Source organism: Sceloporus occidentalis, unplaced genomic scaffold (genome assembly GCF_023333645.1).
Source record: "Sceloporus occidentalis isolate IW3139 unplaced genomic scaffold, rSceOcc1.0.p SCAF_223, whole genome shotgun sequence".
NCBI lineage: Eukaryota > Metazoa > Chordata > Lepidosauria > Squamata > Phrynosomatidae > Sceloporus > Sceloporus occidentalis.
In genome coordinates this window covers 943,802-959,536 of record NW_028317203.1, presented here as the reverse complement: position 1 = coordinate 959,536, position 15,735 = coordinate 943,802, and the positions used below count along the sequence as shown (strand labels likewise).

General features: G+C 41.3%; 1 protein-coding gene across 1 annotated transcript; it reads left to right on the top strand.

The window, feature by feature from the left end:
• Nucleotides 1-3,574: 3,574 nt before the first annotated feature.
• LOC149276957 (acrosin-like) lies at nucleotides 3,575-10,554 on the top strand. Its single transcript, XM_089503244.1, has 4 exons — nucleotides 3,575-3,673; nucleotides 9,410-9,587; nucleotides 9,745-9,878; nucleotides 10,291-10,554. Exons 1-4 carry the CDS (start codon nucleotides 3,575-3,577, stop codon nucleotides 10,552-10,554), a joined length of 675 nt encoding a protein of 224 aa, XP_089359370.1.
• Nucleotides 10,555-15,735: the final 5,181 nt, after the last annotated feature.

Sequence of the window (15,735 nt, the reverse complement as noted above, 5' to 3'; positions counted from 1 at the left end):
TACTAACCGATTTGATTTTGGGTTTTTAATGAACTATTTACTTAATTGTGATCTGGTCTCGTACCAAGTAAAAGTGAACTCACGCTGCAAGTTTGTAGGACTGTTTAGAAATCCAGCTTTGTTTAATTTTGAATTGTTACTGTTTTTAACAGAATTGTAGATTTCTGGCTTTCATTTTTATTATTATTAATTTGTTTTAAATTTTGGCTTTTGATTTTTATGCTACACAAGTCTTTTGCCATGTAGCAATTGCACTGTGCAATATTCTAATCGAGGACTGGGAAACATTTTTATGGATGTACGTCTTGTTACAGTTTGCTATAGTATTTCTCTCTAGTTCTCAGTGATTTTAAATGTGACCAAGGCTTCTGTACTTTGTCACAAAAAGCGGGTTTTCCAGGTAACTATTTTGGTGAGTGTCAAAAATATGAATTTATGGTGTATTATTGTCTAAATTCACTTTGGATTAAAATATATATTGCAGCAATTTCTGTCTCTGGCTCTTTATTGGGTTGAACAAAATTAATTTCTAGTTTAAACAAAAACTAGACATTTGAGAGCATAAATTTGAGGAAAACATTTGCTTTCTATTGGATTTATTTTTAATTTAAAAAGCCAAATCTTACATTGTGTTTTATATGCAAATGAATGAGAACATTTGACCTCAAATCAATTCTTTATTGACAAGCTGAGGTCCTGCCTGCAGGTATCACTCTTTAATTTGTGGTCCAATGTTGTACTTACTAGTGACCACTAGTTATAGGGAGGAATTAGCCATATTTTTATTAGTAATTCTGGATGTGATTTTAGTGATAAAGATGATTATGAAAAGAGTTTCATACAATGAAAAAATATGTATAATATGGTTTTAGACTAGTATTTATTATAAGAAAATATAACTTTTGTATAAAAATTTAAAGTATGTTTGGGGTTTTTTTTCTGAAAATTAAATTGCCCTGCTTGTATGTGTACACATTTACAAAAGCTATGATCCCTAAAAAGCCCTCAAAATAAGTTAAAACGGCAGGGAAAATTCTATGGAGCACAATGTACATGGCCAAATCACAACAGAATATATTAAAACTCTGAAAAGTTGTCTACACCGCAGATTGTGCTGATAAATGGGTGACTTCATGATAATGGAAGATCTTCAGACCCTTGGCAGGATTCATAAGAGGAAGGCCAGGATAGCACATGAGATCTCCAAAGAAACTATGTTTAAAAGCCCCACCAAAGTGTTCTTGTAGAAGAAGATTTCTCTTTAGTTCAATTAGTCCTTTATAATGTTTAATGAGGCTGCTTAGGTGAATCTGGAAACTAAAATGTTTATTGAATAAAACACTGATGATAAATGAATAACACTCAGAGATCCATCAGACCTGTGGAAGATACACTGAATAAAGTGACCATGATGTTCCAGCTCCTGTAGATTGTTTTCCTAAGGTTCTATCACAATGCATTATGATAAACAATGAAATGCTTAGTTATTTGGTCCAACTGCATGGATGCATGCGCTAAGCAAACTCATTCTGCGAGAAGAATTCCGAATCCGGTCATCTGGTGACACTCACACTAACATACAGTCAGACACACATCCAAACACTTACACACAGATACTCACACCAACACAACTAGACATTTAGCACAAACACACACACACTAACAAAACACGCATGTTGACACACTAACATACCAACACACATATACTTACATAGCCACAGATGTATATTCACATACTAAAATGCCTCCCCGGCACACACATTCAAACAAATACCCAGACACTCACATGCTAACATATCCAAACACACATGTTGATACACTAAAATACCTACATTCCCACACTAATATACTCAGACACACTTTCACTAACATACCCAGACACCCACGCTAATATACCCAATGATCCGTATTCACGCTTAAATAACCAAACACTTATTTACAGATACACACACTAACTAACATAACAATATATGCATTCTAACAAACCCAGACACCCATTTTATCATACTCAAGACACATGTTCAATTACCAACACACACACACACACACTGCCAGACACATATACATACACAGACAGTGTGTAAGATCCATACCTAGGCAGACACTAACATACACACAGCTCACATACCCCACGAAGCATCAGCCTGCGTTTGAAGCAAGATCGCCCTGCGATGTTTTGTTAATCTGCCTCCTCCTGGAAGTTAAGGCGATAGAGGTAAGTGCAGATGTTGGGACTTACCTCTTTATCCCCACTCCCAGAGCAATCTGTTTTGGATGGGGGGGTTAATGTAATAATGTATAATACAATGATTTGAAACAACATACACATGTGCCCCTTCCAGCACACATATAAAAAGCAATCCTTGTTTCTTCACCATTTTCTTTTTACATTATATAAAAATGTACACACATATCTTCACTGACGCCCATGTTCATCTGCTAGAAATAGGAACTCATTTTAGGGCAATAGCTGATCATTAGGAAAATTGGCCACCTATTAGTTAATACCATCAGCTCTCTCTATGTTGTAGCAAATGACAGCAGACATTTTCATGTAAGATTTTTATATGTTAGATTGCGCTGCTGAAGTTTATCAGTAAAATGTAAGAATTTGAAACAGAAGACGTATTGTGTCTCAACACAGGGCCAACCCAGACCCCATTCCAGCTCCATTCATGACATTTGGTGAAAAAGGTCTTCGCTTACCCACAACCTGCATTTTCAATGAAATCATCTGTTCTCTAGATTTTTTTAATCTCCAGGCTGTGGGTTTTTATGTTACACACAGGCCACTGACTTCTCCGCATTGCATCAAATCATGCTCATCCCAGAAAATGTCTCTTTCCCTCTTGTCCTTCTAATGTATTGTAAGTTCCTAACAGCAGTTACCTCTTCTCCTCCTCCATGTCTTCACTTGTGTTCATGTTATTGTATAATAATTTTTGTTATGTTTAGTTTTCACTCTCCCCTACAGAATCTGCCTGTACGCTTTAAATAATATATAATACAATGTAATGAATGAACATTAACTGTCCCCAAAATGAATGTGAATCCGGTTACAAGGACTGCACAGCCACAATGGCAGGATGGGAAAGATCTACTGGGATTCCGGAAAGTTTTTTTAGGCTTCCTGCCCTGGGATTGGTCTGAAATCCAGCCACACACAGAAATCCATAGTTTTATTGAACCCTTTAATTTCTAGTGGGTTTGCATTGTGAGGGAGTGTAAATTGTAACCTGCTTGAGGTGGGGGACTGTATCAATTTGCTCAATTATAAGACGATCCCCCAAAATGTGAATATTAATTTTGAAAAAAAGAAAAAGCCTGAATATAAAACTACCCTATAGGCAGGGCCGGCCCTGCCATGGAGCAGACTGGGGCAATTGCCCCAGGCGGCACTTTTGAAGAGGTGGCACTTTGCCGCCCCAAGCGCCGTTTTTTTTCTTCATCCGATGCGGCTACCGGTTTTAAAACAGCTGTAAAACCGCCTCCGTTTAATTATTTGAAAGCGGTTGGCTTGCCTGCATGCCGATCAGTTTGGCTCTTCGTCCCGCCCCCTTGAAGATCCGCCGTGATGCTCAAGGAGGTGGGCTCACGCAGAACTGTTGCTCGTCACTGTGTGACAAGGAGAAGATCTCGAGGGAGAAGAGCACATCAGTGGAAGAATGAAAAAGTAAGTATTTTTTACAAAATAAATAATTGAGGTGATAGACTGACAGAGAGACATATGTCCCCTCTAGGGGCATGAATAAGTACACAACAGGGTGGTTAGGACAATCTATACACAAAGGGGGGTGGGTAATACACATGGGTATGAGGTAGCATCAAATCAATAGACAGGGGCGTGTTGGGGCAAAATGCACAAAGGGGCCTGGCTGGGGGCACAGATACACAAAGGGGGCAAACACACAACAAGCAGCAATGTGGAAAGCATTTTTTTATGCTCTTAGTAGCTCATCCCGTCCTGATGTGGCAGAGTCTGTCCTGGTGTGTGTGTTTGGGGGTTGGTGTGGCAGAGCCTGTCCTGTTGGGTGTGTGTCTGGGTGTCAGTATGGCAGAGTCTGTCCTGGTGTGTGTGTTTGGGGGTCGGTGTGGCAGAGCCTGTCCTGGTGTGTGTGTCTGTGTGGCAGAAAAGTGTAATGTGCCTAATCCTCGTGTTCACAGTCTTTTTAAATGAAAATAATAAAATTATGTGATACTTCCCTACTGACCGCAGCAGCCCAAAAGACACTCTTCCTCAGGGTGTAAAAATACAAATGAGCAAATGGTTGGGGCGCAGGTACATGTAAGGGAAAAAAACAAACAAATATAGTGTAAAGAGTATAAATTCAAATTAAATAGGTGATGTTGTGATTAACCGTGAGTGCAACTTTATTAGCTACAATTGCTTTTACTGAAGATATTGCACCATTTTTAGTTTTGTTTTTATAGATTTTATATGAAGATTTATTAAAGGAATTTTTACAACACACTTTGATGGGCCTGAAGCATCTTATCCATTTGTGAGTGCAATCACAACATCACCTATTTAATTAGATTTTATACTCTTTACACTATATTTGTTTGTTGTTTTCCCTTACATGTACCTGCGCCCCAACCATTTGCTCGTCAGTGTGGCAGAGCCTGTCCTGGTGTGTGTGTGTCTGGGTGTCAGTGTGGCAGAGCCTATCCTGGTGTGTGTGGGTGTCAGTGTGGCAGAGCCTGTCCTGGTGTGTGTGTTCGGGGGTCGGTGTGGCAGAGCCTATCCTGGTGTGTGTGGGTGTCAGTGTGGCAGAGCCTGTCCTGGTGTATGTGTTTGGGGGTCGGTGTGGCAGAGCCTGTCCCGCTGTGCGTGTCTGGGTGTCAGTATGGCTCAGCCTGTCCTGGTGTGTGTGTTTGGGGGTCGGTGTGGCAGAGCCTGTCCTGGTGTGTGTGTCTAAGTGTGGGTGTCAGTATGGCAGAGTCTGTCTCTATTTGTCTGGGTGTCAGTGTGGCAGAGCCTGTCCTGGTGTGTGTGTGTGTGTGTCTGGGTGTCAGTATGGCAGAGTCTGTCCCTATTTGTCTGGGTGTCAGTGTGGCAGAACATGTCCTAGTGTGTGTGTTTGGCTGTTTGTGAGGCAGAGCCTGTCCTGGTGTGTGTGTTTGGGTGTCGGTGGCAGAGCCTGTCCTGGTGTGTTTGGTTATCTGTTTCATGGTACTTTACTTACTGTAGGGATAAATAGAACTTTGTGATGTTTATTTATCCAGAGATAAAACACCTTCCTGAATTTCTAGTCACTTCAAAGGACAAAACTCCAGAAGTCAGTGTGAGGAAAAGGGAAGGTATCGTGTTATTATATATCATTATAGAGGGGACTATATACCACACATATGGGGGGGGGGACTATAGAGGGGACTATACACCACACATATGGGGGGGGGCAGCATTTCACTCTTCGCCCCAGGCAGCACAATGTCTTGGGCCGGCCCTGCCTATAGGAAAAAAGTTTTACTAGAAAATGTTAATTCACATGTAAACTATTTTTTCATATTTAATAAGAGCATTTTTTTGTTTTTATTTTCTTTTATTTGCCTTTTATTTTCCGATCGCCGTTGATACGCTGCGGCAGCCTGAACAGAACCGTCACTGGCCGGGAGGCGTGACCGCTCAGTACGCACCCCCCTCGTGTGCGTGCCGAGCACAGGTCAGTACGCGAGGGACCCCGGCGGGACAGGTAGGTGCAACAGGGGCTAATATTTATATTCATATTGGCAGCAGGGTCTAATATTTATATATATATTGGCAGCAAGGGTTAATATTTACATATATTGGCTGCAGGGTCTAATATTTATATATATTGGCTGCAGGGTATCATAATATATATCGGCAGCAGGGTCTAATATTATATATTGGCAGCAGGGTCTAATTAGGGCTGCAACTAACGATTATTTTCATAATCGATTAGTTGGCCGATTATTTTTTGATTAATTGGATAAAAAAAAAAAATTTTATTTTTCATTTAAAATTATTTAATAAACAAATGATGTTAAATACAAACAGCAGAATAAAAAAAAAGTTGATAAAATGCATTTCTTGTCTTTATTTTCCAACCAGCCTCCCCATTTATGCACATTTGAGCTTGCCACGCTGCCTCCCAGACATGCCGCGCTGTCCCCATCTCCTTCATCCTTGTCAGGGTCTGCATGTAGGACCACAAAGATCTCATATCCATATGCTATTCAGAAACAATGACCTTGACTTCTCTTCTGTGTCATTCAGACTTGTTGCATTTTACTTCTTTACTTATAGATGATCTTGGGCAGGGGAGGGCTGGCAGCCTTAGGCCTGGGGGGCAAGTCAAGTGAAGTGGCTCCGCCCCCTCGCACTCACCTTTCACCCCTCACGCTGCTCCCATCACTATGCGGCCATCAGACTGCTGGAAAACTTATCTAAACGGCCGATGCGTGCTGATGCCACCGGCCGGAGCTACTTTAATCCTTTTTTTTTTTATTTATTTAATATGCCGGATTGGCTTGCGATATTAAAAAATAAATAAAGTATTAAGGTAGCGCCGGCCGGCAGCATCAGCACCCAGCGGCCGTTTAGATTCGATTTCCAACAATCTGATGGCCGCATAGTGATGGGAGCAGCGTGAGGGGTGAAAGGTGAGTGCGAGGGGGCGGAGCTTTCACCCCTCAACCTGCTCCCATCACTTGGCGGCCATCGCATACGGCCGCTGGGTGCTGATGCCGCCTGCCGGCGCTGCTTTAATACTATTTTTTTTCCCATTTAATAGCCGATCCGGCTTGCCATATTAAATTTAAAAAAAAAGTATTAAAGTAGCGCCGGCCGGCGGCATCAGCACCCAGCGGCCGTTTAGATTAGATTTCCCCTGATCTTGGGGTGGTTATATCCTAAATATATAAATATGTTTTATATTAACCAATATGAGACAAGTTGGCTCATAAGTGGGAACAGAATAGATACAATGTAATATTTCCTGATATTTTCAAACATTTGCCCCTTTAGCTTAAGACGATGTCCTCTTGTTGTGGTAGAATTTCTTCTTTTAAATAAATTCTCTTCCTCTATCATGTTGACTCCATTTAAGTATATGATTATTGCTATCACCCCCCCCCCCCCCAGGCCATCACGTTTCTTTCCAGCTATATATATTAATATCTCTTTCTAGTAGATATACACACACCTTACAATATTCAGTACACCAGGTCAATATAGGATATTATTCTTATAATACATCATATATTTCCTTGTTTAAATGTTTTTCTTTAATTACATTTAATAATAACTTTTCTTATAACAGCAGTAAAAAATGCTATTCATTTCATTTTGGTTCTTTCACTGTTTCTCTTTGTTTCTTTTTTTATCCGTTTATTAAATATTATATGTATTTATTTATGTATTTATTTTCCTTACCCAGTATTTGCCTGCATTTCACACTTTCATTGTTTTGTGCCTCGGCCGTGTCAGCTTCATCCTGCATTTTCTGTACATTCGTGGCATGAATAGGAAGCTTTTCAGCATGCAGCTCTAAGCATGAAGCTATTCGTGATTTGTGTTATTATATGGGCTCTTTGTAGTGAGTGCGAGAGCTCTGGATATGGAGGTGAGTTTATTTGTTAGTATTATAGTTTGGAATAATATGAAATCATAGAATTTAGGGAAGGTATTGGGCATAGATCATTACAATTTATGGACGTTTTATATTTTCACAACCCTTTCCATTATAATAAACTCCCCAACCCACTGTCTAAAAGGGTAAAGGCCTTTAATTGTTAAATAGTTGTAAAAATAAAGATGAAGTATTTAATAATATCTTTATTATGAATGTTTTATGTTGTGTTAATTCCCATAAAATAAAAATCTCACTTTATTCTGTGAAAAACATCATTAGTTTGTTATCATGGGTTATTTATATGGGTAAAACAGTACTTTGCAGAATAATGCATAATATTTTATATGTCACAGTGACAACATATTTTTTATGTATTTTATTATAATTAAATGGTTAAATATTCTGCTAGAACTGTGGCTTTTGGGATTTCAAAGATGGGCCTAGACATCTGATATAAACTTACTATTTAACTTTTATGAAAGGTAGGACACGGTATCTGTAATTTGGGAAAATAGCGTTATATCCGTCCCCTCCGTGCACTTTGTTTTCCTTCCTAATATTTCATTTTACATGTTTCTCAAATACATTTTTATTTCTATTTCAGTCTGTGGAGACAGACCCCTAGTGAAGGATTTCCGTGGCTCCCGCGTGGTTGGGGAAGGGATGCGGAGCCCGGTGAATGGCCCTGGACAGTGAGCATCCAAGAGGGCATTCAAGACGCCAAGTATTTTCATCTATGCGGAGGCGTCATCCTGAATCATTTGTGGGTTCTGACAGCCGCCCATTGTTTTAAGGATCGCATCGAGTAAGTGACTGTTTGTCAGGGTCCGCAACCCCGGGTCCGACGAAGTGACTCACCTGAGTACCCGATGCCCGCGGGTACCGGATCCCGCGGCGCGTTTCCAGCTCCCTCCACCTCCGTCAGCATGTCCGCCGCTAGGCGCGCCCTCAACTAACTTTATGCGCCCCCGAGTGGAGACGCCGGGGTACGCGCACCGATGACGTCACGGCTGGGGGCGAGGCTTCCCCCTGGCGGCAAGTTTAAAAGCTGAGCACTGAGATTAGCTCAGTGCTCAGTGATTGTTTTTCTATTCGAGCTCTAGTGCCCTTTGGTGATTTTTTCCTATTGATTTCCTGTGTACCAAACCCGGCTTGTCCTCTACTCTGCTGCTCTCTATATCCCGACCCTTGGCTACTAAACGGCGTTCCTGATTTTTTGGTTCCTGACCCTGGCTTCGGATTTTGACCTCGCAGCTTGCTAGTTTCCCTGACCACGGCTTCGTTTCCTGACTTCGGCTTATTCTCACTTGCCTTATCTGCTGATTCCTGGGGTACGTTCCTGCATACCGGTCTCTACCCTTTAATCCTGCCTTGCAGCCTCACACTGTTTTATGGGAGAAGTAATGCAGAGTTGGGACAGGTTAGGAGGCAGTGGGACTGTGCACTATTCTATTCTATTCTATTGGGGTCAATTTTTTCAGAACCATAAGCATCCATTGTTTAATAGAAAACATGAGCCTTCTAATTTCCTAAAATGTTGTCTTTTTTTTTGTAATTGCTTGTAAGTTACTAGTTTAGTATTAGTATTCTAGTGATCCAGGAATATTGGATATCAACATTTGTCCTTTTTATATTCCCCATAGAGCTAATAGGAGGCTGTGTAAGATATTTAATTTATTAATGCGAAAGTAGGGTCACTAATAAATGTAACTTTGGTTTATTCAGTGAATATTTTTCATGGAGACTCGTGTTTGGCACCAACCAACTCTCTGACATGGGGATACATACTCAGATCCGAACTATAAAAAAAACAGATCCTACATGAGAATTACGACCCTAAAACTCAACGCAATGACATCGCCTTGCTCAGGCTGAATCAGCCGGTCATATTTGACGGATACACTCAGCCGGCCTGCCTTCCTGCCAAACAAGCCATTCTGATGAAAATGGACGATTGCTACATCGCCAACTGGGGTGTCATTGAAAAAGGAAGTAAGCACAGCTTTATCCAGATCTTTTGTACATATGTATAGACTCCTTGTTCCAGAATTATACTTTTCTCCCTCCTCTGTTATAGCCATAGAAAGAATTTTGTAAAAGATACAATACTAGATGGACAGAATGACTGATATACTCTTTTTCTCTCTAGCCATTAAACCAGTTGACATTCTTCAGGAAGCGCCTGCTAATTTGATTTCTGTTGAGCGCTGCAACCGCCCCACCTGGTACAACGGAGGAGTGAGTGACTACAACCTGTGCGCTGGATATGAGCAGGGAAGCCAGGTATGCCAGGTTATTTTTTGGGGTAACAAAAACATGCCTTTTTCATCACCGTTTATACTTTTTTTTTTTTTTTTTAAATGTCCTGGACACTACTTGTTTCATAAAAGGAACAGCCGAGAGGTCATTTAGATTGCTTGTGGATGTTACATGGGGTCAGATGAAAGTGTGCAAGGCAGAGAACTATTTAATTATCCTGAGAGTAAATGTGTGGAGTGGGGGGCAGTTTAGACAGGTGGGGCAAGAAAATGGAGCAACATTTCGGGATGAGAAAGATGATATACATGAAGGAGCAGTGAGATCAAGGAAGAGAAGCCATTCCAATGCCTCTTGGATCCAGTTATTGCCTGATTAATGTTTGGTAATTATTGAAAGTCTTTATTAAGAATTGATTTCTTTTCTTTGAATCACGCAGGGTGACGGAGGGCCTCTGATGTGCAAAAGACACAAAGCCAACTTTTATACTGTGGTCGGCGTAACCAGCCGGGGCTCCACCTGTGGCCAGAAGCAACATCCTGGAATCTACACCTCCACACAGTATTACCTCGACTGGATCGCTAAACACGTCTCCGACGCCAAGACACCAACATCCAAAACTATGGAAAATATGGATGTTAAAAAAATGGGCTTCTGGCAAGAATTAGCAGTTTATCTTAAAATGCTCAAAAGGTTTTTCTAATTCTTGATTATATGAGAGCAGAAACCGTATAGCCTGTCAGCAATTATATGAATTGATAAATAAATAGAAATGCATCAATAAGACGTGTCCTTGAGATGAATATAGAATTCTGTAGATATACACAAGTGGGTGGTGTGTATACAACAAATGTGTTTTATTTGTATGATGCACTAGGGTATTAAATGCAAATGTTTATATCGAATAAAACATTTAAAATGTAATTCATATAAAATAGATTGTATTACAGTTGATCTTGCCAGGGGCGTAACTAGACGCCTCAGGGCCCGGGTGCGAGAATCTGTTAAGGGCCCCCCCACCCCCCCAAAAAAAACATGATTTTTACCCAACAATTTTTTTTCAACTAATTCAACAAATTCAATTTACATATTGAATCATATCTGTAAAAAAATCAAAGAAAAAGGGGCACATGTACAAAGGGCATAATCCAGGGGTGTCCAAGTTTTTTCTGCAGTGGGCCACTTCATCAGAATTGTATACGTGCGCGGGCCGCACTCATTTTTCACTGTGACAAAAAATATGGCCTTTAATAAAATATGCAGATTAAAATAAAGTAAATAACAAAACCTTTACTCTTCCTCTCACTGATTTCTGGGCCTTGAAAGTTTTGCGACTACAAATTCAGGATTCCCTAGATTTATTCTAGGGATGAACTAAAATGAAAATTCTGGACCAAAACATTCAGGGTTCACTTAGCCAAAACCGAAAATGACCCCCACCTTTAAAAATAATAATAAAAACTCACATGTTTAATAAAAGTAGGTAACACACAATTGGACAAAATTAGCAATATGACTTGGCATGTCTCACTAACAGCAATCACACTCCTATCATACCCAGGCAACCAGTAAATGCTGGTACCTAGGCATGATGGGACTGTGCTCGCTGTGATTGCTGTTAGCAATCACACTCCTATCATGCCAAGTCAGCCAGTACATGCTGGTACAGGGTGGCTGTAAGTGATGTGCAGACCCCATACTGCTGGCAGCATCACTACACAAGGGGGGCAGCTAGCTAGGTTTCAGCATGTACTGGCTGACTTGGCATGATAGGAGTGTGATTGCTAACAGTAGTCACAGTCCCATCATGCCTAGGTTCCAGCACTTACACATCCATCCAGTAAATGCTGGAACCTAGGCATGATGGGACTGTGATTGCTGTTAGCAATCACACTCCTATCATGCCAAGTCAGCCAATACACGCTGGTACAGGGTGGCTGTAAGTGATGTGCAGACCCCATACTGATGGCAGCATCAATACACAAGGGGGGCAGCTAGCCAGGTTTCAGCATGTACTGGCTGACTTGGCATGATAGGAGTGTGATTGCTAACAGCAATCACAGTCCCATCATGCCTAGGTTCCAGCACTTACACATCCATGCTATCACACACACACACACACACACACACACTCATTTATTCATATAATCATTCATTCACAGATTCATTCCCTCAATCACACACACACTCATTCAAACACCCTCCCCACCCCCTTACCTGCACTGCAGCTCCTCGATGCCGCTCACAGACTTCAGCAGGGGGCGCGGCCTCCCTCTGCCTTCTCTGCTAAAGCACAGAGGAAGTAGGATGTCACATGAACTCCGCTTCCTCTGTGCAGTCCAGAAGACCCTCCCACAAGTAAGTAGCAGGGCTTGAGGTGCGGCTCTTGTAAGATCGGTTGCCCTGGCTGCCGATCTTACGCGGGCCGCACCTCGAGGTCTGCATGTTGGACGCCCCTGCCTTATTTAAAAAAAAAAACAACAACAAAAAAAAAAAACGTAAAAAAGATTTCGGGCGGCCCCTTGGCTTGGGCCCCCCTGCCGCCAGGGCCCGGTCGCAGTCGCGACCCCTGCGACCCCGGTAGTTCCGCCACTGGATCTTGCCCTTTTGCTACAATTTCAAATGGTACTCAAAACTGTAATAGAATGATGAATCTACCAATTGCTTTTGTGTTTATTTAAACTCGTAATATTAATTGCATGAACGTCACTTAGTGTGATTAAAAACAAAAAAATCTAGGATAAGACAATTTGTGATCTTTATTTCATACATTGTCACATTGTAGCCATAATCTCTGCCTCACCACCAGCAGAAGGAGAGATAGTACTGGCAAAGCCCATGGTTATCAATGTTATCCATACAGACTATTCATGTGTAAAGACACAGAGGTGCAGTCACTATAACAACCAGTGGAAGGGTTCTGCTGCTTGAACCAGTTTTACTACTTTGGGTAGAAGCCTTCATAATGTACATTTTAACCCAAAATGTCCCATTCTGGTCAAAGGATGTTCACCTGGGCAATACATGACTTTGCAGTATGTGCCTTTTGTTGTGGTTATTCACCATGAAGCATAACTCTGACCACTGCTGGCAGGCTACAGACATAGCTTTTGTATGTTTGTGATATTCAATATAGAAATCACATCGTACTAGAACTGTAGATGCCACAACTGCCATTGCCGTATGCAACACTTATGAGCGGGGGGGAAATGGAAGCTGTTCTCACCCTCTGACTCCTGGAAGGATGCTCAAAGGATACTCTGTGGAATGTTAAGGAGATTGCAATCCACACCCGGCCCTCTCCTGTTCAAGACAACTTGATTTCTTACTTCTGTTGTCAGAAACTGTAACAGAATCCTCTGAATCTCAAGTGCAAAAGTCTCTTCAGCATCTGTGTGACAATCAGGGCCAACCCAGACCCCATTCCAGCTCCATTCATGATATTTGGTGAAAAAGGTCTTCGCTTACCCACAACCTGCATTTTTAATGAAATCATCTGTTCTCTAGACTTTTTAAATCTCCAGGCTGTGGGTTTTTATGTCACTGACTTCTCCGCATTGCCATCGTATCAAATCATGCTCATCCCAGCAAATGTCTCTTTCCCTCCTATCATTCAAATATATTATAAGTTCCTAACAGCAGTCCCCTCTTCTCCTTCATTCCTCCATGTCTTCACTTGTGTTCATGTTATTGTATAATTATTGACCTATACCCTCTATTTGCCACTCTGTCCCCAGATATGCCTTATACCACTTTATATATCCCCTGACTCATCCTTAGACTTGCCCCCCATGTTCTAGGCTCCCTGTTATATGTCTGCGCGATGCTCAGACAACCTCCACTGCTGCCTGGGACTATGACTGAGCACCGGAAGGTCACGTCATGCTGGTGCTCAGTCATTGAATCCCCGGTGGAACGCGGCATGCATCGCGCAGATGGTTGTCTGCGTTCATCGCGGAGATGTTTGCGTGCATTGAGCAGATGTCCACTTCTGCGTAAGAGGCGGATCCAGGTCCCCTGCAGCGCTGCGGGGGGTTCTCCTCTCTGGCAGATGGTGAACGTCTGCGCGATGCGCGTAGACAACCTCCACTGGTGCTGACCAGTACTTCCGCCGGGGCTTCTATGGTGAAGCGCAGGAAGGTCATCTGATGTCGGCGCTCCGTCAAAGAAGCCACGGCAGAAGTGGCGGGCAGTAGCGGGGGATATGGATCTTAGTCCAAAAGTTTGAAAAAAACCTTGTCTTATAATTGAGCAATACAGTAATTATTCAACCTCTGGAAAGGGTAAGAGCCCTTAAAACCCTTTATGCTGGAAGAATAAGATGGCTGAAAAGACATACATACACTGTGGTGGTTGGGGAAATGAATACTACAATCCCCACATCCCTAATCAGGGGCAGAAGCATGGATAATAATCACAAGACCAGTTCCAACAGCCGCCTGTCTTCATTTCTCTAACCTAAAGTTGCAGCTATGGGCTAGTCAGAGTGCCTGGAGCTTATGATCATCCTCATGAGTCCTTAGATGCCCATATCTCATGAGTTCTTAGATGTCCCATACATTATAGAAGTACTTTTACAGGTACCTGCATACCCCTGCACAGAAATAAACAAAACATACAAACTTGTCCTTTCCATTTGTATTAAATATGCCATTATCCAGCCCCGTTATAGTTGATTTGTCCTGTAAATGCCTCCCACACAAACAAATCAATGCCGATGGAACTGACAATCACAACTGCACAATCTTTTTTTTGTTTTGTTTTCTTTAGTCCAATGTTGCATTAGTTGGTTATTCAGACGAATGGATGACATGGTAAAATTGGGCTCGAAAAACATTTGTACGAAAAAGAAAAGTCTAGTTATTGCCTATTCACCAAGCCCTGCTGTGAGCAAGTATGTAACTAGGACTTTTCCCAGGTAAGCCTAAAAAATATGAATTTATGGTGTATTCTTGCCTAAATTCACTTTGAATTAAAATATATATTGCAGCAATTCAAGTCTCTAGCTCTTGATTGCATTTTTATTTTGTTGAACAACAATTCATTTTCAGTTTAAATAAAATAATTTTAGGACACTACAGTTGTAGACCTTTAGAAGCTGGAATCTGGGAAAACATTTGTCTTCTATTTGGAATATAATGTTGGGATTTATTTTGAATACAAAAAGCCCAATCTAACATCATGTTGTATATGCAAATTAATTAGAACATTTATCCTCAAATCAATTCTTTATGGACAAGCTGAGGTTCTACATGCAGGCCCATCACGTTCTCTAGACCTTAGGAGCATTAGATGGCTCATCCTACTCATCTCATACAACTGCTACTTTTGGATAGGCAAGTTTACAGTTAAAAGTATGAGTATAAATATACAAAATCTATGATCCCTAAAAAGCCTTCAAAATAAGTTAAAACAGTGTTAAAAATGGCAGGACAAGTTCTACAGAGCAGAATGAACATGGCCAAATCACAACAGAATATATTAAAACTCTCAAGTAAAAGTAGTCTACACCACGGATTGTACGCATAATGGAAGTTCTTCAGACCATTGGCAGGGTTCATCAGAGGAAGGCCAGGACAGCACATGAGAGCTCCAAAGAAAATATATTTAAAAGCCCTTGTAGGAGAAGATTATTCTTTAGTTCAATTAGTCCTTTATAATGTTTAATGAGGCTGCTTAGGTGAATCCGGAAACTAACCTGTTTAATGAATAAACACTAATGATAAATGAATAACACTCAGAGATCCATCAGACCCGTGGAAGGAACACTGAATAAATCAACCATGACATTCTAGCTCCTCTAGATCGTTCTCACAATGCATTTTGCTAAACAAGGAAATGCTTTTTTATTTGGTCCAACTGCATGGACGCATGCGCTAAGCAA